The sequence below is a fragment of the Motacilla alba genome, chromosome 3, assembly GCF_015832195.1.
Source record: "Motacilla alba alba isolate MOTALB_02 chromosome 3, Motacilla_alba_V1.0_pri, whole genome shotgun sequence".
NCBI classification, from domain to species: domain Eukaryota; kingdom Metazoa; phylum Chordata; class Aves; order Passeriformes; family Motacillidae; genus Motacilla; species Motacilla alba.
The window spans coordinates 41604790-41631224 of record NC_052018.1 but is presented as its reverse complement, the minus strand read 5'-3'; the positions used below and the strand labels follow the sequence as shown (position 1 = coordinate 41631224).

General features: G+C 34.4%; 1 protein-coding gene across 5 annotated transcripts in view; it reads left to right on the top strand.

The window, feature by feature from the left end:
• Window positions 1–26435, top strand: part of ASCC3 (activating signal cointegrator 1 complex subunit 3) — a 249137-nt gene that overhangs the window by 89884 nt on the left and 132818 nt on the right. For all 5 annotated transcript variants that reach the window (XM_038133665.1, XM_038133663.1, XM_038133661.1 and 2 more), the window contains 3 exons: window positions 1413–1577; window positions 12760–12936; window positions 16065–16136. In XM_038133665.1, coding sequence (XP_037989593.1) covers window positions 1413–1577; window positions 12760–12936; window positions 16065–16136 — 414 coding nt within the window. The remainder of the gene's footprint in view (window positions 1–1412; window positions 1578–12759; window positions 12937–16064; window positions 16137–26435) is intronic.

The window sequence follows — 26435 nt, the reverse complement described above, 5'->3', positions numbered from 1 at the left end:
CATTGTCTGACCATCCAGGACTGAAGTTAGGAAAGCTGAAGTCCAGACAGATCTGAATCTGCTCAGGAATATCAAAGAAAACAAGATAGGCAACAAAAGGAAGACTAAGGACAATCTTGGCCCCTTTGCTGAATGAGACAGGGAGCCTATGAATGGCCCAGGACCCAGAAGAGGCTGGGGTAACGAATGCCTCCTTTGTACAGTCTTTACTAGCAAGGCCAGCCTTCAGGAATCCTGAGTTCCAGCAACTGGAGGAAAGTAAAGTGTGGAAGAAGATCAGGTCTTAAGAGAATAGGGGACACATATGTCCATAGTCTGATTGACTATGTCAAGTCCTCAAGTCCTGAGGAAACTGTCTCCTGACATTGCAGTGTCACTCTTGATAATCTTTGATCAGCTATTTTAACTGCGAGAAGGGACCAAAGACTGGAGAAAGGCAAATGTCACTCCTGTCTTCAATAAGGGCAAGAATTAGAACCCATGGAATGCCTGGCTGGTCAGCCTCATATGGGAAAGTGATGGAACAGCTAATCTTAAAAACAGTTTCCAGGTCCATGACAGACAAGAAAATCCTATCATGAATAGTGTGCTTGACTTCACCAAGGGGAAGACATGCTTGGCTAGCTTGATAAATTTTTATCAAGAAATGGCTGTCTGGGTAGATGTGGGAAAAGCAGTGGATATTGTCTACCTAAATTTCGGTAAAGCCGTTGATAGTGTTTTCCATAAGGTCCTCATAAAGAATGTTGTTGATATATGGGTTGACTGAGCAGACAGAAGAGCCTGATATGCCAGAGGACTGTGCTCTCATATAGAGGGACCTTGACAGACTGGAGAAATGGCCTGACATACCAACATGAAACAATGAAGTTTGGAAATTACCATATCCAGGACTGGTTGTTCAATCAAACAACAGGAAGTTGTTCAATCTGTTTTACCAGTGCAAGGATTAAACTATAAAAAGATACAACTTGAAAGTATGCCTTAGGGAGGAAGCATTTCTTAGGCAACTGGGAACTACTAGGTCAAGCTTAGGTATGAGAAGGGGGTCTTAGTTGTTTACTGTGCTGTGAAGTTTAGAAATATTTTATCACAGATGATTTTAGTGAAACACAACCATTAAATGATTATATAAGTAGTTTGTTCTGGATTGCTCTTTCGATGCTTTCATGTGGAAAATGTATACAAATGGGGCACAGCTTGAAGTTATTATATGGTTTTCCATACTGAATTTTTCTAATGGCCATCCAACACATGTAGATGGAACAAACTCTCTGCCTCATATGAAAAGTGGGTAAAACTTAAGATAACTTCAAGTTCTACATTGCATTTACTCTGCTGTATGTTAAATTACTATATTTTTATAAATTTGCATATGCTTAATATTTCTGGTTTTTTTCCTGCTCTACCAGATGCTTGTGACTACTCCAGAGAAATGGGATGTAGTGACAAGGAAAAGTGTTGGTGATGTAGCCCTCTCTCAGCTGGTAAAACTCTTGATTCTTGATGAAGTTCATCTGCTGCATGAAGACCGAGGACCAGTACTCGAAAGTATAGTAGCACGTACTTTACGACAGGTAGGAGTTAAAAAAATCTTCAAAATAATTTTGTTTTGGTCAAGAATAGATAGATATCACTGTAAAGGGTAACATGCTTAGACAATTTAATAGAAATGCTTAGGAGGTTTACAATTTATTTTACAGCTATTCTGTTTTAAATCTGTATATTTAGAATGTGGATTTTTTTTGTGTGTTCTACTTTTCTTTCTGTATTATATCAACTATCAGATTCCAAGAATGCATAATTTATTACAGTTCTGTTTCTTTATTTATAATTTATTTGCCTAATTTATTCTACTGTACAGGTAACAAGAAAATTAAACATTTTTAAGCAAATAATCATCAGGCTAATGTTTTGACACAACCAGAATTGAAATTATTTTCTTGCCAGGGATGCTTATTTTCAATTAGCATTTTTCCTAGTAGAATTTCTTTTTTTGTTTTAAGAGTAGTGTCTTAAATCTAGGTAAAACTTTCAGCACTGCTAGAAAAATAATACATAATTTTTAGTCTAGCATAAATGGTCCTTTTGTTTTTCCCTATGATTTAGTGATATTTTCTAAATACTAAGATTAGAAATGGAAAAAAGGAGAAAAGCGATTTTTTTTCCTTGAATCTTGTACAAAAGAAGAAATAAGAGTTAGGCAATAAATAAGGTTGGTCTCAGTGGTGGGATGTGCTTCTACACATAAAATAAAACATAGATTTTGGGGATGAATAAAAAGGAAGGAATTAGGAAAAATAAATAATGGGAAGAGGGAGGATTGAGTGCAAATTTTTTTTTTTTTTTGTCATGAAGAGCAAAACTCTATCCATACAAGTAACCTGTAGCAAATGAAAATGAAATTATTGTTTTTATGGCTCTATTTGTAGCATGTTAAATGTTTAAAGCACTTAGCTTTCAAGATGCTTTTTTTCTTGGTAAGGCTACATTAACCTTGTTAAGGCTTTTTGAGTCATCTGATTCCAACTCTGCTAAGAACAGAATGAAATTAATGTCTGCTCTAATCTGGTACAGCAAGTGTAAAGCTCCTGTGTAAAGAACAATATAAGTCGCAATTCTTTAGAAGAATCTAAGTTTAGAGTACCTCAAAGGCACTAAACTCGAGCTGTTTGATGTTGTATTTTCTTTCTTAAATAGTTTTGATAACCTTGTTTTTTCTTAGGTGTCTTTTTAGTAAACCATCTCAGGTTTTAGCAGTGACCATGTTAATCATTTTCTTCACGTCAGATTGCAAGATTTATTCATTTCTTACTGTGAAATTTTCTGAGACTTGTAAGATAGGCTTCAGCTGTCCAATATAGATGTTGAGAGCCATTTTATCTGTCCTACATTACTCAGCTTGGCATTCCATTTCTGCTTTGTTTGGACACAAATCTCCCTTACATCCTTCCCTTTTTTGTCTGTCAAGCCTGTGCAGGTAACTTAGGGAATATAAAATCTGAGGAAATTATGTTCTGGGTACTGAATCCTATCTTTAGTGCATTTATTGTAATATAGCAGTATCTTGCTTCAGCACTCATTTTAAAAATAGCTCTTTTAAAAAAGGGTGGTTTAATCTCCTGGGATTTCAAGGTTTGTTTTACCTACCAAGTTGGAATTTAATTCATCTAGAGCTGAAGCTACCTAGTTGTAACCCTTCCTTAAGTGAAACAGTTGGGAGATAAAGTGATACACAAATCTTGAAACTGACCATCTCACCACCTTATTTATTCTAATTTGATAAGAAAGACAGTAATGGAGACCCATATGTATCTTTAGAAGTAGGTAGCTTAGGAGAGGGAAAATTAACAGTATAAAGGTACACTGAAAAAAAACCACAGTTAAAAAGAAAGCAAAATTACTTGTAGAATTTTTTAGAATTGTGCTGTAGAAAACAATTGCTGACAAAAATATTTAAAATTGCAAGCTTCCCAGAGAGCCCGGGGACAAAGAAACAGGAGATGTTTTGTACAATTGTTTTATTTTTTTAATATGAAGAAATATTAAGAGGATTACTTTTTAAAATTACACTGAAATGTTATACTTCAGCATCTTAGCTTGCAGGCATAGTTCTATGAAGTTTGCAGTATACATCCACAGCTGTGAAGTTACTGGAACTTTTACGCAGTCAATAAAGAAAGATAACATAATGTATCTGATTTCAGAAGAATTTTCCTGGAGTTTAGTGAAAAAACTGTTACGTATGCTCAAAGTGTAAAAAAAATGGCATCTAATGTTTTAATATTACTTTCTGAGGAAAAAAAAATATTGTTGCATTTCCTTGGTTTTGTTCCTTGCCCATAATTCTGTTTTATGTATTTTGATAGAAATTCATAAATGTCCCTGGAGCATGAAAAAAAAGCCAGGATATTTAGCCCATCCCTGGAGAATGTCATTCTGTCTTCAATGATTTCAATCTCCTCTCCAGTCCTCTCTGAAAGTAGTTATAGAACTTGCTTTTCATTGATATCTATAGAAATATCGTACTTGTTCAGTATTCATGCACACAGGAAGTAAGAATAATTGTTCACTTCTTGAAAAACAAAAAATACCCCAAGGACAATATTAATCTGAAATATCCGTATGTCAATTACAGCACTGTAGTAATTGCTAAAATTAATTACCTGATTTGTATACTGATTTCAGACATCCAAAATATTGACTATTTTTTCTTCACTTGTAGTAGAGGGACAAGTAATGCAGAGGAAAATCCATTGCAGAGTAGTAGTCACTAGATCAGACCTGGAGGCTGTAGTAACTGAGATCTATTCTGGTAAATATCATTGACATTTTCCCACTTTCTGTACTGTCACTTTTGGCTCCTGCAGGAGACAGTGCATTCAAACAGTATAATATTTGATCTGACCTGGAACAGTCATTTCTTGTATCACTTCTAGAACAGAACTGTAATAAATTCCTTTGAATGCTACTTCATCCTTTTCTATATATCACTAATAGCAACTCTAATATGCATGTACCTGTAGTTCCATCTGGATGATGCTTCCCTAGCTTGTATATGAGACAATGTCATGATTCCTGTGTGGGGCAGGATGTGTAGTGCCTTTTACCTTTTGCAGGGGTGTTTATCCTGTCTTAGAGAAAAAGCATCTCTCTTGTTTCGTTGGAGATATGAGGGGTATTTTGATTAGGTGGTGTACAACAGAAAAAAAAGACAGTGGATTTGGGCTTTTTTGTCTTTCTGAGAATTAGTATTCAACTAGACACTTGGGCCTACAACTGTGCCAGAAAAGAATGTTTTGCGATCTGTATTGATATGAGGTAAAAACCACACAGCTATCCAAATGCATTCTTAAAGCAGGAATATCCTGATGCATTAGCAGGTCTGTCCTAATTTGTACCTCAAAATACTTGAATGATTGATGTAGTTTCCCCCAGATGAACACTGAGTCACACCACTTACTGTAAGACTTTAACACGCTCATTTTAACTTATGGCATTTTTTAGAATTAGGTTTTATTTAAACCTGGAAGGAGCATATATATTGGAATTGCTGACAGTTTTACTCATAGCAGAATGAAGGGCATATTTGTGCATGTTTGCACTTTTCAAATTTTAGAGAATGTTTTTGCAAGTGATTTAAATTGACTTTGCTAAACATTTTGGTGAGAAAATTGCTCTGAGCTCTGTTATATACTGTAGGTATAACATCAAACAACTTATTTGAATCCAATTTATAGCTTTGATGTTTAAAGTTTTAGTCCAGAGCATAATGCAGATGTAAAACTGAAATGCTTAAACTTTTTAATCAAACTTTCCACACTACTGTAATATACTCAGGTTATTAGCTTGAAAGAAAAAAATTTACGGTTTTTACAGGCCACTGAAGTATTTTGTTATAATTATTCAGAAATTTTGATTACTTTCTTGCTGCTTATGGGTATTTTTTCACAAAAAAGCATACTGAATACTGCACTTGAGTTATATACAGAGTTATACACAAGTTTTGATACCTGTTCTCAATCTGAGAATGATAAATTAAAAGAAAATCCATATTACAAGCTTTCTCAGATTTTGAGATACCAAAGCTGCCATCTTGGACATACAAATATTGTTCTCAGCACTGTCTCATTTTTCAAGTTAAAGTTTCGGTTGCTTTATGTCTTTGTATTAGATCAACAAAGTTACTGTAGATGGGCTAGCACAGCAGTACAAGGAATACAGGAGATTCCTGGAATACATTGATGAGAAGGGCCTCCTCCAGGCAATAAAGGACTCAACAAGCAGAGGTGCTGTGCTGTACCTATTACTCATCAAGAAAGGAAGGGCTTGTTGGGGAAGTGAAGATCAAAGGCAGCTTTGACTGCAGTGGCCATGAGATGTTGGAGTTCTTCTTCCCCTGGAAATTCTCATGTTTCCTTTCTGAGCTTTCTTTCCTCATGCTCCTCTATTTAAGGAGCTTTTCCTTTCAACTGTAATTTTCTTTGGTCTTTCTTTGCATTTTCAATATCTGTAGTGCCTTATTATTTCCTCTACCTATTTTTTTCTGTCCCTTTCATTCACTCTTTTACCTCTTTCTAGAGATCACTGGCAAAGTTCAGATGTTTCTCACCCAAAGCCAAATGTCTAATTGTTATCAAATTAGGAATTTTTAGTTTTGATAATTTGATCAGTTTAAAAAAATAAGTCAAGACTGATAGCTAATGACATAAAACCAGCAGCTTAGATCTGTATATGTTTTATCAAATAATGGTCCACTGTAATTCTTATAAGGGTCTTTTAGGACTAGAATGACAGTGGCATTTCATTTGGTTCTTCAGTTCTCATCTTAAGTGACTTCTATTAGTCTTTTGTCTCTTTGATATTCCATATATAAACTAATCAAGCTGCTCAGCATCTTTTATTAAAGGATAAACCAAACAAGGTTACTGAAGCCTCCTGCAATAATTTTTCCATTTCAAACTATAGTGTTGTGGGGCTTTTTTTTCACTGGACTTTCCTACATTCACTATTGTATTTGTAAAACATTTTAGGAGAACTGGATATAGATAGAACTTTTGTGTTAGTTTGGCTCTGGCAGATACAGAGGTAGAGGGATTCCCTTCAATTATGCAGTTCTATCCCTTTTATACCTTTAATAACTGTGTGTACTTAATTTGTTCACACATCTTCTTTGGAGCTTGCATTTAGGTTCTTGTTTGTTAAATCTTCAGACAAACCTCTTAATAGCTGCTGCAGGATTAGCTCATTGATATAAGAATGTTTCCTGAGAATGGTGTTTCATTTTGCAGCTATGGCCTGTTACAGAATGAGCTAAAAGAAATTTAGTTTGAATGGGGCTATCAACCAAGATTTATCTGTATGGCTGACACACACATCAGTTATATTAATTCTGCCAATCACCTGCCTTTCTTGTCACCAGTTTGTACTGCATATCATCAATAAAATTATTGAATAGAGTTGGGCTTAAAAAGCAATTAGAGGAATCCCTTTTTAATGGCTATTTTTCAATTATAAGTTCTTTTAAAATCTGTCAGTTCATCAGCTTGTGATAAATTTAATACATGTTTTCTTGCTACTCTGTGGTGTTACTTTCGGGCAGTATGTCGTGCAGCCGTATGTCTAATGAGTCTTACATGAGTCTATCTTATTTTCTTTTGTTGTGTAAAAAATTACTTTTTAAAAACTACTTTTTTAAAGCAAAACCTAATCTCTATTGTTTGGAAAATGTTATGTATCAGACATTTTGATTAATCTTCAGAAGCTTTTCTCTTACTGTGCGTGGAAGGGATGTCAGGAAGTCATTCTGCATCTCATTTTTTATTACTGATAGGTTACTGTTTTCCAATTTAGTGATACACCTGTGGAGTTTAAAATGTAATAGTGATTGTAATACATTTTCTGGTCTTTCATACTATGGCAAAGCAGTGAAACTAATTTGTAGAAAGGTTCAGAGATATTTTTTTGTTTCTTAGTTTAGGAACAAAACAATAGGCAGAGCATGAAAAGGCGTTCTGTCAGTCAGGAAAAACTGACACTGTACCAGGTATAGAAATCTCTTAATAGGTATATGCAAAACGTCATTTCTTAAGACAAAGTAATGCATACCTAATATTTAGCCGAGGGAGAATGATATGGCTTCTAAGGGTGCTTTCTGGCTACATTTTTTCAGTACCTCTAGATTTTAAAGTGTATTCTAAATGGAGGACTGAGATCACGGTGTTTTCAGGGTTCATTGGATACAGAGTAAAACTAATAAAATTACTTAACTAGATGGTTGCCTAGTAACAAATGCATTCTGTGCAGAGTGAGTTGTAGATAACGCACTATATAGAATCTTCAAAACTGTATTAGTAATTGCATTTTTACGATGTACTTAGGTTTTGCAATTTCACTGGTTTTTTCCATTTCTGTTCTTAAAACTAGACAACTGCACCTGTGTGGACTTGTTGACAATTTAACTCTTTCATTACTACTAAACAATAAACAAATAAACACTGATGAAACATTCTAACCAACGTCCTGCCTAGTAATTTTGGAACATTTAATTATTTCTTTTAATGTTCTGAGCCCTACTCAATTCTTTTTACATTTCTATTTCTCCTTTGTTTTGGATAGCGCAGATCCTGTGAGCCGTTCTGTGGGTAGGATAGTATCCAACTAATAACTGATGTGAAACCCCACATGAAGTACTTCATTCTTACTACCACTGAACAGGGGACCCAGGAACCTAATTTAAGGTTCATCTTGCACATCTGCACTAAAAGCTAAGGCATGCTTGTGTCTAATTTTCTGAGTGTCTTGTCTTTAGTGTGCATCTGAAGGGCATAAGGACTGACTGCAGAGGGCATGTTGAACTGATCCTGGGTCATCTGAATATCAGATTAATTTCTAACCAGCAGATGATTCTTCAAAGATTAAAATGTGTAAACTTGTCTGCTTCACTTAATTCTGTGCTCAAGTCAAACAATCAGAGATACGATTTCCAGCTTGATTGTAATTCATTCTGTGAATGTGATATTTTAATACATGGAAATGGGAAGGCTGCCAAGATCACAAAGTTCAGGAAGAACTTTAGAAGTCAGATAAAAGAGTATCTCTATGCACACACTGTATGCTCTCAAGTGGCGACTATAATGTAACGATATGCAAATCTAAAAACCTATTAGAAGAAAATGATCCTGCTGTGATCAATTTACAATCCAGAGAGGCACTTCCCATACCTGATCCTTTATCATTTACAGCGTGAACACAGATGATGCTTGCGTGGAAATCGATACTGCGATAGCTATCTTCTGATTATTTTTTCTGCATACATGGAATTTCATGGTGTGGTAATTGTGTTCTGTGAATGCTGTCAATTCCCCACATGCCATCAAGAATGTTTCTGAATTAGATATACTAGTTAGATATGTCAATTAAATATAGCAATGGCAATTTTATTTCTCACTTCCAGTGTAACATCAAACCAGTAAAACATAGTAAGGCTTTTAAAGAACCTAGTGTACAAATACTGTGTCAGTTCAGGCTTTCAAGGAAAGCCTCGTAAGTTTCAAATGGTGCTTATTATTTTATTGGGATAATTAAGCACATATAAAGAATGAAATGTTAGAGGCTGAGTTTCAGTAGTGAAGAAAAGGCACTTAGCTGCCTACCACCAGCTACCAATATGCAATGTAAACAGAAAACTTTGTCATCCTAATTGTGTTATCAGTATTTTCTACTGCCATTTCATGAAAAGGCTGTGGGTTCATGGTTTTTTGTATATGAAGGTATAATCTCTAGTTGGGACTTCTAGGATCAAATAATAAGTAATCCAGTAGTTGAAAAATACTAAGTTTTGAATGATCTGTATTTACAAAAGGCATCTGTACACTTTCAAGGCTTATTGTTCTTTAGAAGCACCTGAGAGTAAAAGATGTTAGTGCTTGATCTTCAAGGAGAAGTCAGCAAAGTAGTCAAAAAATGTATACAGAGAACTCTGTTATAAAAATGTGTTAGAATTCCATAAATCATTACGGAAAATCAAGTTTCTATAGTGCTTGGATAGAATAATAGATACATAGGTAAAACTGAATTATAATCACAGAGAAAATGCAAAACATAACTCATGTTATGGTTGCATATTCAGGTAGTCTTGTTTTTTTCATTTTTTAAGTTTAACACAGTTTTAGTCACTGCTGTTTTTATACTGCCATGTATAATTAAAAGAATAAAAGCTCTTTGGTCTCTATCAGCATGCGATGATGTGCATAAACTAAACACATAGGTTTGAATTTGATCTGGACATAAAATAATTTGAAGTATTGTTATGATACATTTTTTATTTTAGTGTAAATGTCCCTCTTTTTGCATCTTGATTATTTTATATATGTATACAAATTATATATATTTTTTTTGGTAGAAATAGAAAAGTAAATGGTAAAAAGATAAAGACTTTTTTTGTTTCTGTGGCCTCAAAAGATCTTAAGGAAATTGATGGAATGGTTTAGAGTCTTATTAAGATGATTAGAGGGATGGAGTACCTTCCCCTTGGGGAAAGGCTGTGAGAACTGAGAGTGTTCAGCCTGGAGAAATGAAGCACCTGGGTCATCTTACTACCTTTCAGTACCTGAAGAGCCCTTAAAAGAAAGATGAAGAGGGACTTTTTACAAGGGCATGTAGTGATAAAATAAGGAGGAATGGCTTTAAACTGAGAGTAGGTTTTGTTTGGATACTAGGAAGATATTCTTGCCTGTGAAGGTGGTGAGGCACAGGAATAAGTTTCCCAGAGTTGTGGATGTCCTATCTCTTGAATTGCTGGGGCTCTAAACAACCTGATCTAGTGGAAGGGGTTTAAGAAATGTGCTCTAAATATATTAGTGATCTTAATTACTTGCTTGTCTTAGCTGTCAGCTTCAGTTGTCACGTGGAGTGTCAATTTGGGGTTTTCAAGAAGATCCTTAGCTCCAGGGTCAACTGCCAAGTCAGCGACCTTAAGTGGCTTCTTTGTTTTACTAAGGTTTTGAAAGTGGTAACTCTCAGTAAATTGTAACTGTTCTCTAGGCACTGTTTTTATTTTAAAAGAAATCTTTGAAAAAACATCTTACATTTAATTGCTGTAAAAATACATATGTCCATGATTATTAAGCAATGTTCTTGTTAATTGTTTAAATACTTGAAGTGCTTTCTTGCCTTCAGATGGAACCAAGCATACTTTCAAACTAGTGCTTTCAGGCTCTTAGGAGATTTGAAAAAAAATTGTTATTGAACTTAGCAAAATCAAATAATGTTTTCCAGATGGGAGCTCAGTTACACTTTAAGATTGCTGTACTTATTAGGCAATTGTGAACAATCTGCAGGGTGCATATATCAGCAAGTGGTTATTGTGCTTACAGATTCAAGCTTAAAAATGGAGTGTATAAGCACTGAATAAATGAAAACATTTGGACCACAGATGCCCAGGTGTTGGCTGAGAGGGCGGGGGTGTGGCTGTGGGGAGGGATGGCTGTGGCTCAGTGAGTCAGACGTGGCCACTTACAGCAGGTCTGACCAGCCAGAGGTGGTGGCACCTCTGGTATAGAGCTCATGGTTAAGAAAGGGTAAGAACACTGTGCAGCAGCTGGGAGGGAAAAAACATGAGAAACAGCCCTGCAGACACTAAGGTCAGTGCAGAAGGATATGGTACTCCATGGAACCATGCCAAAACCAGAAAAACCCAAACAAGACAAAGGAGGAAACAGCCCACCCTGCAAACCTCCCCCACCTCTCAAAAAAACCCCAAACCTCAAACACCTCAAAACTGTGTGCTTGGTGATGACTGTAGCCCTTAGGTCATCACATTATCCAGCCAAAAAAAGTTGTGTAAGAAGTGAGAAAGCTTGCTTGTGCTCTTGAACACTGCTTTTGTTCCCTGAAGATGGAACATTTCAGAAAATGAAATCTCATTTGTTCCATTTTGCATTTACATATCATATTTTATTGTACATGGAGATTTCCTTTATTAAACTGCTCTTGTGCAAGTGCAGAATTGGTCTGCCAATCTTCTGTGTCATTTAGTTGTTTGCAGCCACAGTTTTAGTGTCCAGAATTTGCCCATAGAACATGTACATTACCAGGCAATGTAGTGGTTTACTTTGTCTGCTTGTTGTCTGTGGTTGGGTCCATGGTTCACTTTGAGATTTAATTTAATATTATGGTGTGCTTCCTATTCATCGGGTCTGGGTTATGGTGTGGTATTACTTTATCTTCCTTGAGAATGCTCTCCACTTCCTTTTTAATCATCTGTTTTGAAAACTTTTAATTTAACTGTTTTAATTGCATTCCTTCCACTTGAACTCAAAACAAGTGAGAAAATCAAAATCTAAGTAAAGCCTCATATTTTTTGAATAGGATTTAGCCAGGTGGAATTTACCAGCCTTACTCATCTTGAGACATTCACCCATTTGAGACTAGTTGAGAATGTTATATACGGCTTCAGTTACAGTGTCTAAAAAGCCTTTATAATAAAATTAATGTGAACTCTAGTTTTAAATAATTATGCTAGTTGTGAGCCAGCCTACGCAGCTCCTAATGTTCCAGAAGGAAATGGGAAAATTTTTGTGTACTTTGTTCATTCAGGTCTTCTGTGTGCTTTCATTCTTTTTGAAAATTACCTGAAAATACATATAATATGCAGGCTTTTGTATGGAACAGAATGTTTAGTTGTAAAGCACCATTTCGGTCCTTTATTAAATGGGAAGGCATGTAAACCAAACATTTGAAGAATTAAAGATTTAAAAAAAGAAGAAATTAGAATAAAATGCCAGTTAAAGAGAGCTAGAATACATTGTCTAAGAGAGTAGTGGAAGCAACTAAGACGGAGGAGTGGCACAAATTAGATTCCTTTTTCTTTCCAGAATAGTGGTCTGATGTGGAGTAAGGAAGAAAAGACACCAAATCATGTGCCACAGTTTTGCCTATAAATTGGACTATCCCTTCTTAACAAAGAAAATTTTCTGTTATTGTTCCTCCATGTCAGTTAATGACTAACTCACCTTTTGGAGGGCAAAAATACAATAAAATAGAAAGATGAATAAGCAAGATTTGATGAAATTGCGGAATGCACTGGTTTCTTCAATACAGGATAATCACCAACTCAGATGTATTGTTCACCTTTTGTAGAAGGTGTTAACTGTTTCTTTCACATTAATGTTTTATAAGGGATGTTTTAAAACTCTGTGCTTGATTCTTTGGCTTACAACACTTGGAAAATTTACAGTTTTTCTGATTTTTTAATAGGTTGAATCTACACAAAGCATGATTAGGATTTTGGGCCTTTCAGCTACATTACCCAATTATCTTGATGTTGCTACATTTCTACACGTCAATCCCTACATTGGATTATTCTACTTTGATGGCCGTTTCCGACCTGTACCTCTGGGACAAACCTTTATAGGGATCAAGACAACCAATAAGGTAAGGAATTGTGAGTGCCTAAGAAAAGGTTGCTGTTTGTGGTCTCTTTTTGATCATGCTTCATGTATATATGTGTATGGGGTACTTGTTTATTATACTACAGGTGTTTTTTGAAGCATATTTTGTTTTGTATAAAGACACACTTAATTGAAAGGTGCTTTAAGAATCTTCTTTCTTCAGTTTACCGTACTTGTAAGCAGGCCTTGTTGCAGTTGGATACAAAGTTATTTAACTTTGCATTGCCTCTTCTTCACTACTGAATTTTACTTGGTGAAGAAGAAATCACCTTCTACTGCAGAGTCACGTTAGCATAGCAGCTGATTATTCTGCATCTTTCATTTCAGGTTTCCATGTGGTGCATCTTGGTTGGCTGTAAGGATGCATGAGGAATGCTATAAGAAAAATTCTAATTTTTTTCATCAGGATATATATATATATATATATATATAAACACAACATGCATTAGTACTAAATTTACTAATGAAAACCTTAGCAGGCTGAGCCATTAATTATCATATGCACATATTTGATAGAAACTGTATTTAAAGTAATCCCTAAATAAGCTTCTTTACTCTTTGTGCTATTGCTCATTTCGGGAAGCATTAAGACAATAGTCAGGTATAATATTCTTATTAAAAATCATTAGTGCAATGACACTTGATGTGTAAATTATAGTTCTTTAAATACAGGACTTTATACAAACACTTTACATAGATTTCCTATGCATCTCAGTATCTTATAATTAAGGTTTATGTAGTTAAACTTTTCAAAAAATATTGTTCACATGTGATTTGAATTAATAGAAATCAAGACATTTTCAATCAAAAGTTAGTTTTGTGGCTTAATCAATTATAGCATTTTATTCAGTTTTTGTAAAAATGGACATTGTTTTTCTTACTCGGTTATTTAAGTAGTCATTCCATCTGCAGTGCAGGAAAGGAACTTATTTTACAACTGTGGGGATATATTTCAAATCTATATGCATAAGACTAGTTTACCATATGGTGTTTACCATTATTTGCATATTTTAGTCTTCATTAATTGCTTTTAATACCTTCACTCTTACTTGATGTTATTTTCAATTCATCTTTCACTGCTCCTTGATTCTAATATTTAGTTTATTTTCACTATATAGTAAGAAAAGAGAAAATACTCCCTTTCTTCAGGCTCACTTTACAACGCATTTAGGATTCAAAAAATCAAAGATATAAATAAATCTTGTAAAATTTGAAATTATTAAATAAACAGTAATTTTCCAAAGAAGCATAAGGAGATGAGGAAATATTAGGAGGTAATAGTTATTCTGAAATGTGAATACTTGGCAGACTGTTTTGATAATACCACAGCCAGGAGATCTTCTTTTATTTTTTGGAAGACTGTCATTACAATTTCACAGAGCAAAATATATTTTACAATGAAGATAATACACTTTACAGCAAGCAAAATGTAGAAGTATTAAGCCTCTTTGAAAAAGGACTGTATTCAGGATAATACTAATATTAAAGCTGCCGTATTACTGCCAATATCAACATCCTTGTGGTCTTCATGAGAGGAGGAAAGCAATGTAAGAAAGTCCAGGATCAAAAGCTGTCATTGCAGACCATCAAGCAGTGCAGTCAGTGCTGTGTCTATGGGCACACTAATGAGTTGCAAGGCCGTAGAACACTGTTAGTTACTTTAGGTAAATGCTTTGCCACAGTTTGCTGAAATCCTGCATCCAAAACAAACTCTCCCAAAATTTGGAGCTGATTAGCAAGTTACAGAGCCACGTACAAACTGTAGGCAAGTTTTCAAAGGCAAGGTCAGCATGATGTATTTATTATGCATAGAAGTTATCCAGAAAAGCTCTTAAAACTCTGTATGTAGAAAATTCTTGGAGCATATGGCACCAAGACTAAGGTTTGACTTCTTTAGTGAAGGTCTGCTAATGTCAGATATTTTTCTTTCATATCAGTCTTCTTTCTTTATGCATGCTTATGTTTTTTGTCTCTGGGTATAAATGCAAAGAATATGTAAAGTTAATTTTATAGTATGTGCACCTATGTATATATGTTCATGTGTCTATATGCACTGTCTTGTCAGTTTCTCCTTAGTGATTTTCACTTGCTATTATTTGAAAAAACATATTTGGTAAAATGCTACCTTCTCAATTTAAGAATGATTAGACTGAGTGCTTGTCTGTAGCACACATGCCCATATTTTCTCATCTTTTTATTACTATATTTATACAGTTTCGAAGACAAATGTTCTCTTACCTATAAACCTGTTTTAAAGCTTTGTTTTTCAGCTTTTCATCTATTCTAGTATTAATTCCAAGTATTAAATTTCCATTTTAAAATATGTACCTGCTTTGCTTTTGTACATTTCTTTGTGCCAAAACAATTTGGTTATAAGACGCGAATACACAAATGAAGAATGGAATTATTGCTAAGATATTGGAATTTATTTATTTATTTATTTTGATTTGTCACAACATTAATACTGAGGTGCATTCAACTAGATATATGCTATTTATATTGTAATGAATTAAAGAAATAGAAAAAATCTTTAGAGTAGGTTGAAGAATACTCTTTATTTTGACTGGAATCTTTCTTAAACATTTTATTTATCTATAATTGAAAACTCTTTACATGGAACTCACAATGTTCTCTGTGCATGACCCAACTATGAAGAAATCTCTGTTCTCTGTGGCAAAAAATGATCAGTAATTTCCTGGAGATAAAAAAATACATATATATGCAATGTAAAAACTATTTTTATATACCAAATAGAAAGCCTTAATTCTAGATAAGATATATTAAATTGGTATTTCCTCAATATCTTGTAGAAGTAAGATTGCTTATTATGAAACAGATAAATTAAAGAACTGGGTTACTTCTCTTCGGTCATTAAAAAACACCAGCAAAGCCACATAATAAATTTTGTATTAAGTGCCCTTACTCATACTTTATCTATGTATTTCCATGTGTTATTTCTGAGTTTAAAAGCAAAATACTGTTGTTGGAATGTTGATATTCTGTAAATTTAATTGCATAATCAAATTTATCTTTCACAGATCACTCTAAATTGCTTGATACATAGTAGATAAGATAGAAATTATTTTAATATGGATGTAATGTTTCTTTCAGGTGCAGCAGCTGAATCATATGGATGAAGTATGTTATGAAAGTGTGCTGAAGCAAATAATGGCTGGACACCAGGTATTTATTTTTTAGTTTGCTTTCCATTGAGAACATACATAAAATAGTTAAATCATCAGTGATGTATTGAGAAATATTCTTTTATAATATGTCACTTCAGAGGTAGCCTCCAACCTTAGAAACACTTCATAGAAACAGCATGCAAGAAAACGTAAACTGACTAAATTGTATTAGCTTCTAACAGAGGTCAAAGTTCCTAGTACTTTATATATCTGTAAAGTAATTAATGTGTATTTATGTCACTTTTTTTTTTTAATTACAAGGCAGATTTGGTTAGTACTTTAGAAACCTTAAAACAGGTACACTTAAAGATGAAAAAAATCAAAAATGAAGCACTTAATAATTCTTCTTAGCCTTTCCTACATCTTTCAAATTCTAGTCTTTTGTGTTAGAGATGAGAGATGAGAATTACTCAGTGTTCAAGACATGGTATGTAAGGGCTCAGCATAAGTAATTTGAAATATCCTGGTGTTTGTGTTTTGTTTTCTTTTTAAAGGAAGTAATCCTTCATTTTGCTTTACAATAGAGGTTTCTGCAGTGAATTTTCAAGTCTGACATTCCCCTCAACTAAGAATATGGGCCAAACTCATTTTCCTGAATAGTTTCTCATTCTGTTATGATTGTGGTCCTGAATTACTCCCACACAATCTCTCATTTTTGTTAGAACTTTGCACATAAAGCAGGTATGACACCTCTTCAAAGCAAGAAGAAATGCTAGTGCCCTATGATGCTTGAAGGGGCTTTTCGGCAAATAACATTTATATAAAAGAGGGAAGCTGTCCTGTACAGTTACACAAAGAAGTGCACATTTTTTGCTTTTCACAAAAAAATTCATTGTGTTTTTTTTAAAAGATGAACAGTTGGGTTATGACTTGGGAAGGGAAAAAATACCTCAGCAACAGCCTCCTAGCCCTCCTGCCCCACTGCCTTGCTTTAACTCCATTCTTCCACTTATCTTCTCTTATTGATATCAGTTATTGTTGTTACGTTCAGAAAACTTTCATGAAGATTACACATGGAAATACTGTTATTTTCCTGAGTGAAGACTGTTAATTAAATTTTTTAGCAGCACCAAGGGAACTTTTGTTTGTTTTCTCCTCATTGTCAATTATGCAAAAACATTACCAAATTCCTAACACTGAAGTGCACATAGTTTCTTATCTTTCATTCCTTGTTTTGAATTTGTTTATTTTCACTTGCTGAAGTGCAAGTGGCACAGTCTTTAAATCAGTAGTATCTAAGTAATGTATCTTGGATTCCCAGCAGGGAGTTTGTATGCTGTTTTGGCATATTTACTGCACCTTTCTTCCCCACTCTTTTCTTCACACTGAGGAAAAAAGTGACTGCTAACATATATGATAGTATTTGAAAATATTCAAATACAGTAAGTTGTTCAGTTCTAGTTGGAGATGTTTTTGTAGCTTTTCTTAAGAATAGTTTTGATTTTTGTGCTAGCAGCTGAATGCATGAGTGTTTTGTTTTAAGACATGAGCTACATTTCTAAGAGGTGAAGAGAAGAACTGTAGTCTACTTAATGTTACAGTTTCAGCAAAGGACACTGTTGTTGATCTCAGTCTCTGAAAACTGAATTTCAAACCAACAGCCATATAAGTGTAATTTTGGACAAAGCAGAAGTATGGTTTCTCTTGCTATATAAATGCTTGTTTGATTTCAGAACACTTTGATTAATTTGATTCATATGGTTGTAAAATTTCTTTATTTGAAAGTGTTCATTCTGCTGTGTTGCAGAACTCTCATTTAGAACATCTAAATAGCAACCAGTTACACTGGACTTTTATTGGGACTCTTTAAGTCATATTGGTCTTGATATTTATTAAACAAAATATCATAACCTCAAATATCATAACCTGAGATTAATTATATACAAGTACCAGTATACAGGCTTTGACAATGCAGAATCAAGCACATCAGCTTATTGTCTAATTATAATACGTAATACTGTACCACATGAAAAATTTAAGTTTTCCATTTCATGAGTCTGCTATGACAAATGATCTGTCTAATCATTAGACCAACTGCAGATGTTTAAAAGATGGAAAAAAAAAAAGATCATGTAGATATATTTATATTGAGATGCCTACCCCATAGTGGAAGTTGAATATTACGAGCAAATATGATTAATATTACACTAGAGAGGTTTTATTCAGTGTCTTTTCACAATTTTGAGAATGCCCTTTGATTTTCTAAGTTTCCAGAAACCCATGACCTTGTGTCCATGTTCACCATAGGCTGTTATCATCATGCTCTGTTACATTTCTTAGCTTGTGTTATCAGCAAAACTTGTATTTATTAACATTATATATGTGCAAACTTCATATGCTTTTTAACAAAGCTGTCGTGCTTCTGAATATATTTCTTAAAAAGATGTTTTCATCTCTTCCCCCCAAATACTTAAGAAAAAATTTCCATAGGTGTTGTGTATCTATATGACATTCAGGACATAGTTGAGATTTTATATCTGTTCAGGCAATAATGTATGACAGACACAGATCTCATTAGCAATGCTCCAGAGAGCCTAAAACTTCTGTTCTGTTTTATGCTGAAATGCAAGAAAGAAATACCAGAACCAGAGAAAAATACTTTCCCTCACTAAAGTTGCTTTAGAGTTAATGTAGATCTTGCTGTGGCCATCAAGCTTTCACAATGTTGTGTCTTTTAAGATTCTTGACCAGAGTCTTTGGAATGTCTTAATGAATTAAATTCAGCATTGTTTATATATAGTTCTGTTAACTCATTCTGAAAGAATTTCACCATGTGAGAACAAAATAATTTACTCTTATGCTGATGTGTCACTGTCATATTGTAGGTTGCAGTGTGAGGTTTGGCTACAGTTACACATCCATGTGGTTTTATTAGATGTACATGGATTTTCATTTTTAAGGCTAAGGTTGGTAGGAGTAGTTGCATTCCATAGGCATGTGTTTTGACAGATGGAGAGAAGCTTTTTATGTTGATTTTCAACATTCATCCTCTGCAAGACTTCCAGCTCTTCCTGGCTACTGGGAAATTAAGAATTGGTGATTCAGTCTTTAATTTTGATCCATCTGCTCAAACTAATGAGATATCTCATTTGTAGGCTTCACTTTGAATTACCAAATGCAACTGAAACAATAACATTTGTCTTATAGCACAATTCTCCTCTTGTTTAACTTGAGGAAGTTTGATAAATGGCTTGCCCCACTGACTTTTCTGGGGTTTTTGTTATAGAAACTTACTGTTGTGACTAAAGAAGATCAGAAAATGTCCCAAAGGTTTCCAAGTACTTTTCAAATCAGTGTGCTCATTTGGAAGGATTGCTAACAGTGTAGAAATCTATTGAAAGTTTACTCTAGCAGATCCTACCTCCCAAAACAGCTTTATTTGAGAACCTCTAGTGCTGTTAGGTCTGCTTTTCTGGGGCTGTCCTTCCATGCTTGATATTAGTTGGTGAATATTTGTTTTCATGTCATACTTTAAATTTGCTATGTTCTGATATAATCTAAAAAGATGTTAGATCTTCCTGGACTAATTTGCACTGCCGGAGTTTTATTTCTACCTCTTAAACCAAAGATACTTTAAATTAAGAAAGAAAAAAATTGTGCACCCTTTGTCAGAAAATATGACTCCATGCTCAGTTGCAGATGGAGTATTTTCCCAGCATTTCTCTTCCAGGATGCTCTTCACTTGGAAGACTAGATGAAGGCTAAGTGAATGAAAATTATCATTCCCTCAGTGTTACTACAGCTGTATTTTTTTCAGACTATCACCAGTAGCGGGCCACATCAACCAAAAGAATTATTTCAGATACAGAGCTGAAAAAAATTCACATTTTACAGCCCTGTGAGAAGGGCATCTAATGACAACAAGTTCAGGGGTGCAAGTAGCACCAGTCTGAGACAACCTGTGGAGAGCCTCATGAGATCAGCAAAGACAGTGACTGAAGACTGCACATGTCAGCATAATTTTTATAATAAACTGAAACATTACATTACTGGCCAGGTGTGTTTTGATACAGGCAGGTGGCAAGAACAATCCCAAACCCAGGCTGAAATGTGAAGAGTTAATTTTTTTCATTACCTCGCTAACTGGAGGACCCTGAAGCAGCACTTGGGCAGCAGAGACACACAAGGAGCAGCACAGGCACTGCCAGGCTCAGCCCTTCCTGATGGGCAGTGGGGCTGCTGTTTGCACCCATTTACCACAGGCCCACATGTTGTACCACCTGCTGTGCTCTTCTTGTGCTTTTTATGATTTCTGAGCTTTGGTCTCTCTCTCAGGACAGCAGTTTCAGGCTTGTCCATGAGAGTGCCTGCCTCCAAGTCTCTGTGAACACCTATGTTATGTCAACAGAGATATTCTACTTCTCAAAACAGAGGATAAACAACAGTAGACATAATAGATGAGATTTCCCATGCTGTTAATCTCCAGGACTAGGCAATCCCAGCTGCAAGGTCGCTTGAGTGAACCTACCATCCTCCTCCCCATTCTTCCACTTTTAATCTTTTCCTTTCAATAACAGTTTAAGACAATGCATACTGTATTTATCAACAATTTATGACAATAACATGACATCCTTGTCATGTTATGATTTGAGAAATTTTTAGGAGTTTTGAGAAATAATATAGGATGTTTAAGATTTTGAGTATTCCTCTAAAACATATCATGTGTAAATTTTGATTTCATGGTAAATTTCTTTACCTAATATATTGAACGATTGCTCTTTGTCAAGGTTCAGTTAACATTGTTTAAGTTAGTATCCTAGGGAGTTAACTGTTTTTCAGTTTGACTCATAAATTCACATCCGTTATGTCTCCTCCTGTTTCTGAGCTTTTGCTGGTTTATCTCATTAGCTTGGTTACCAGGAGATGATCTCACATTTCTCCTGTTGCTGCCATCACCTCTTAAATATTTTTGCTGTTATGAGTTTGTCAGAACCTTACTCTGTGCCATTTTTTATTTTTTTTTTTTTGGTCAAGCAAAAAATCTGATAAATTTATTGAATTATCATTTAGAAGAGTTGTTGCTGAAGTCCTTGAAAGCTTTTGAAGGAGGTTCTTCCTCAAACTGCAGTCATAAAACTCTTTCTTCACTCTCCTCAGACTATGCACCTCTTTTGTTTCTCCATCTTCTTGTTATTTTTTTTCTTATAAGCGATTCTCTTTGATATTACTTAAATCTTCAAAAGAAGTCCTGTATTTTCTTTGCCCTTGGTGTTGTTTCAGCAGGTCTCTTAGATTTTCTCTCTGCACCTTATTCTCCTGTGTGGCTTTTTTTGCTGACTGTCAATCTGTTGCGCATCTTCAGTCACAGGTATCTAAGGTTCAGTCCTGGTTCTGTATCCAATGCACTTTGCTCCTTTGCCATTTTGTCTGGTTATGACAGTTTTTAACTTGGAGTGCCTTTGGCATTCTCTTATCTTCTGAAACTTCTTTTCCTTTTTAAGACATTAATTCCTGTTTTGCCATTGCTTTCAAGACTTTTCTGTGTAAGTCTGACATGACAGTATCTTTTCTTTCACTAGCTCTGGTACTCAGGGAAACTCTAGGAGTTGGACTTGATGATCCGTGACTGTGCCTTCTGGCTCAGCTTATTCTGTGATTCCTTGAAAGTTCATTTTCTCACTGAGCTTGGTGTTCTCAGTTCATAGCAAAAACTGGCTGTTCTGTAGGAGCTCTGACACCTTTCTGTGGTTTTCATTCCTTAGCTGTTTATGGTTCAAGGTATCAATACATAAATACTGAGGAGACATCATGGCTTTACAAGAAGTGGTTTCACTATGCAAGGAACAGCTTTTCTAGTGAGGAAAGATGTCAAATTGTCTGTTGCAAAGAACTTGGATTTTTGAAATGCTGTATGGTATTGAAAGCCTCAACACAACATCACAAAGGGAATGCAGTAGTAGTAATTGTACGAAATTAGCAACAACTCCACTTAACTAAAGCTAATAACTGCAAGCCAGCAGAGATACAACAACCCTCTTTTGAATTAACATGCTAAAAATCTCACTACTGAGATGAAAAATGTGGATGAAAAGTAACAATGGACAGCTTTATCCAAACCATCTGTTCTTGTTGAGGCACTGTGAGTGGTGATTTCAAGCTGCCCATTTGGTGCTTATTTAGTTCGGGTTTTTTAACCTTTTGAAGAAAGTGCTTTTTGAAGTACATTGTTAGTTTGTGAGCTTCTACTCTTCTCATTTGAGCTAGTTTTTTAGGTTTGGTTGGACTGTGTTCTCTTCTGCTTTTGCAGTATTGTCTCAACTGCATCTGATTTACCTGTCACGAGCTTTTACTTTCTATCTTTTAAAATTAAATGAATGTGCAGAATAGAGCCATGTATAGTTGTAACATTTTTAATGTAGTCTATGCATTGGGTGGTTATTATACAGTTTTCTGGAGATCAAGATTGCTTCATTAATTAGAATTTATGTTCTTAATTAAAATGTTGTCTTACACTACCAGTCCGAATTTAGTTCATTAGAAATAATTTTGAGGTGCAATAAATTTTTTTAAAGTTTTGGCATAATTTCTAAGTGTCACCTTGCACATATTTTTAATAGTTTACTCCTTCATATCAGGATTTTTGTTGTCTCAGATCAGAAACAAATTGTACTTAAACTTATATAGTCAGAACTGGTTCTGCGATGCATATTGCACATAAAGCATTCACTTTGTCTGTAATTGTTCTCTATGTACAACAATTGACTTGAACTTTGCAGTACTTAGAAGTGTCATCTTGTTTTTCTGAGCTATCTTAAACTAAAAAAGAAACAGAGTAGTTAATTTAAATCTATTATATTAAATTGTCAGCAGTGAATTTGACAGGTATTAATTTCATCCGTAAAAATGATGGATTAAATTTCTTTATTATCAGTTTTCCAGCTGTTATTTGGCTGCAGAAGCCGTGTGAAGATAAAAGTTTAATAAGCTTAGTTACTGGAGCTGTTGACAATGCTTTTATAGCCATGTCTTGAGATAAGATTTAATAAAACATTATTTTCTTCAGAGGTCTCTCTGGGACTTAGTACCTTGAGAATTTAGCTTGTCCTAGTATTTTTTTCCTTGGTGAAATAGTGTTTATAGCATGCTTTGGACAAATAAGTCTAAGAATTTACAGAGTTTATTAACAGGTATTCTTCATCTAGATTGGGGTTTTTTTCTAGATTTTCATTTTAGAGCTTAAAGAGTTTATTTCAGCCTGAGTTTTTGTACCTCTGTATCTGCACATATTGTTTCTCTTTCATCATCTGGTGTAGCTTATTTGCATATATATGTGTATACATTGCTTCTACATTTATATGTGTGCGCATGTGTGAGTAAAAATAGACAAATACAGAAGGTAAAGTGACCTGGCAGGATAACTGAATCATGACTGATGATTTTAAATGTTATTTCTCTGTCAGCTGATTAAAAGAAGAATTGAGGTTTTGGATTGGGTTCTTTTGCAGTTTTTGCACAATTAGGGCCCATTTCTACATGTGGTTTCTTTAACAAAATCACAAAGTAATTCAGTGATGGTGCACTATTTTTATGTTCTGCCTCTTCATCATATATTTATGCTCTTCATTTCCACAATAACTGCCTTCTCAACTTTAAGGATATAATAGTTAATATAATCTTATACCTATATAAATGAAATTTTGTTTCTTACTTTAATTGGAAATAGTGTATTGATGTGCTGTGCACTTCAAAAACTGCTTTATACCAGATGTTTCATATTATTGTCAAGTGATATGTATGTACTATTTCTCTCTATATTTTCTGGCCAAATTCATTTGACTTTCAACATATACCTTGTCAGCTACCTTAATGAGCCACTGAGGAAATTGCTGGAAATGGATGCCATAACAAGTTATGTGTATAAAACCCCATAATTCTTCAATTAGGAAGCCTTCTAAATGTTTGTGTGCAATGTTTCCATGCAGTATGCTAATTTTTGCATGAATGCTTGTATTTATATAACAGTTTGTCTGTATATGTGTACTCAGGTGTTCACAATGAATTTATGTAGACCAGAAATACCAATTTAATATCTTCTCGTTAATTATGGTTACATGAGGTGTTCAGTTTATGTCTGCAGTGTTGCACAGCTACACAGTGCTGTCAGTATTGGTAATTACAGCCATCTAAGGTAGCAAGTGCTACTATTTAGAATTATTCTTCTGATATTATGAATTTGCATTGAATCATTAAAACAACAACAAAAAAAAATTAATTCCAGATGAGCAACTTCTAATAGCCTCAAATTTTATTTAAATGAAGTAATTGATAGTTACATCCTAAGCCAGTTGGCCTCTTGAGGATGACCTAAGTGTTGAGTTGCAGATTTACTGCATGCAAGTGTGGCAAAGACAGCTTGACCAGTCTTGCAGCCATATATGATCAGTTTTAGTAGCTCTGTGTTAAAAGCTGTTTTTCAGATATAACACTGCAGACCATTAACAGTCTAGAAGACTGGGGAAAGTTAAGTCTGTGCATTTCTGTCAGGTGCATGTTATTTTTCAGTAAGAATTCAATAGCAAGGTTAGATGATACTCCAAAAGATATGTTAAGTATTGTCAGTGGTTCAAAGCTTTTGAAAATTCTTGCCCTGTAGCTCTGAAAGAAATGGATCTGTGTGCTTAATTTATCATCATAGTATCAACTATGTAAATAAAATATCTGATTTTTGTCAAAACATCTGTAAATTATTACCAAGGCAGCTACTGTCCACCAAGACCTTGTGCCTACCACAGACTCTTAACTGATGTAACCTGAGAATCCAGTGGTAATGTCTTTGATGGGTTTCAATTAGAAATACACAGAAACATAGGTTGTTGTAGAAAATAAAGTATTTTGAGGAATCCATGAGGATGGAAAATAAATTTTCACTAAGTTGCATCAGGAAATTGACCTTATACTTCTAATCACTTTCCAGATTATAAAGTTTCTCATTTATGTAATTCTGTGGTGTTGAGAGTTTTCTTTGTGGCTACTGAAGAGGTGATTCCAAAATATATTATATTTGTATAATTGCATGCCTTTTAATCATGATGTATTTATGATACTCTTATTTAGGCTAGGATATTTTGAGAAGGACTAGGTATGTAGCATGTGGTTTTAGGAATGAGATTTGATTTTTTCAAGAACAGTTTATTACCATTAACAATAAATGCATCATTTAAGTTCTTCATAACTTAGTAAGTTTCATATGAAAAACACTGCTTGTCCTTGAAAGCAGTCCTTATTTTTCTGATGATATAGAAAACCTGTTGATTAGGAGCAAAAATCTGGATAAAGGTCAGTCTTTAAATCAGTGCTGATAAAAAATAAATTAGAAATCATAACTGTTCTTTTAGTTGTTTATAGGTTTATGTTACCAAAACCAGAAGATACAGATGGCAGCTGGCAACATGGCAACTTTCTTAATCTTTTTTTGCTTGAGTAAAAGTGATAGGAATAGATATAAAGATTTCTCCAGTATCTTCTATGTTCCTTTCCTTTATTAAAGCTGAATAGAATCTGCTTATGACTACTGACTCCTGGGTCATTTTTGTGTATTATGAATGTTATACATGTGAGTATAGACTTAAAAACATAAGAAGAGGCATGGTCAACATGGCAACTCCTAATCTAGAGTGATATTTGTTGAAAATATAGTTTATTATACCACAGAAACATATTTTGTTATACAAAGTCAAAATAGTTAGTGTCAAAACAGGACAAAGGGAAATGCTTGAAACAAATTATTGCATGATCTTGTTTTTCTAAAAAAAGATACAGTGAAAAGCTGCTTATAATTTTGAATAATAATTGTCATTCAAGTCCATTGGCATCTGCAAAAATGCAATTGTTAACTGCCTAATGACATATATTTGCATAGTAATAGACCAGCTATTCTTGCTTAATTTTCTATACAAGAATAGTTATTGCTATTTCTATTTCTATCCTGTCAATTAAAATTCAGAATAATTTCTGCTACCTGTAGAAGTCAGTAAAGTATTGTTTGTTTGTCTTATTTTTAATTCACCCTCTGCTTTAATTTTCACTCTATTCATTTTTCCTCTGCAGTTTGTGATATATTTGGCTAACGCCAGAAATGGAAGATAGCACAGATCCTATTATAGTGTTCTGAAACAGGTTTTCTTTAGTGGAAAATGTATATAACTGTTGTTTAAAGTCACAGTTGTCAAGTTTCATGTGGGCAAGTAATTTTCACTCGAAGTGTCCTCCCATAAGTGCTGCTGCGTGAACACTGGCTGTTCTTCAATGTAAAAGTTTGATGTCATGGGAGTTTCCTATTTTTATGCTAGAGGCTCAG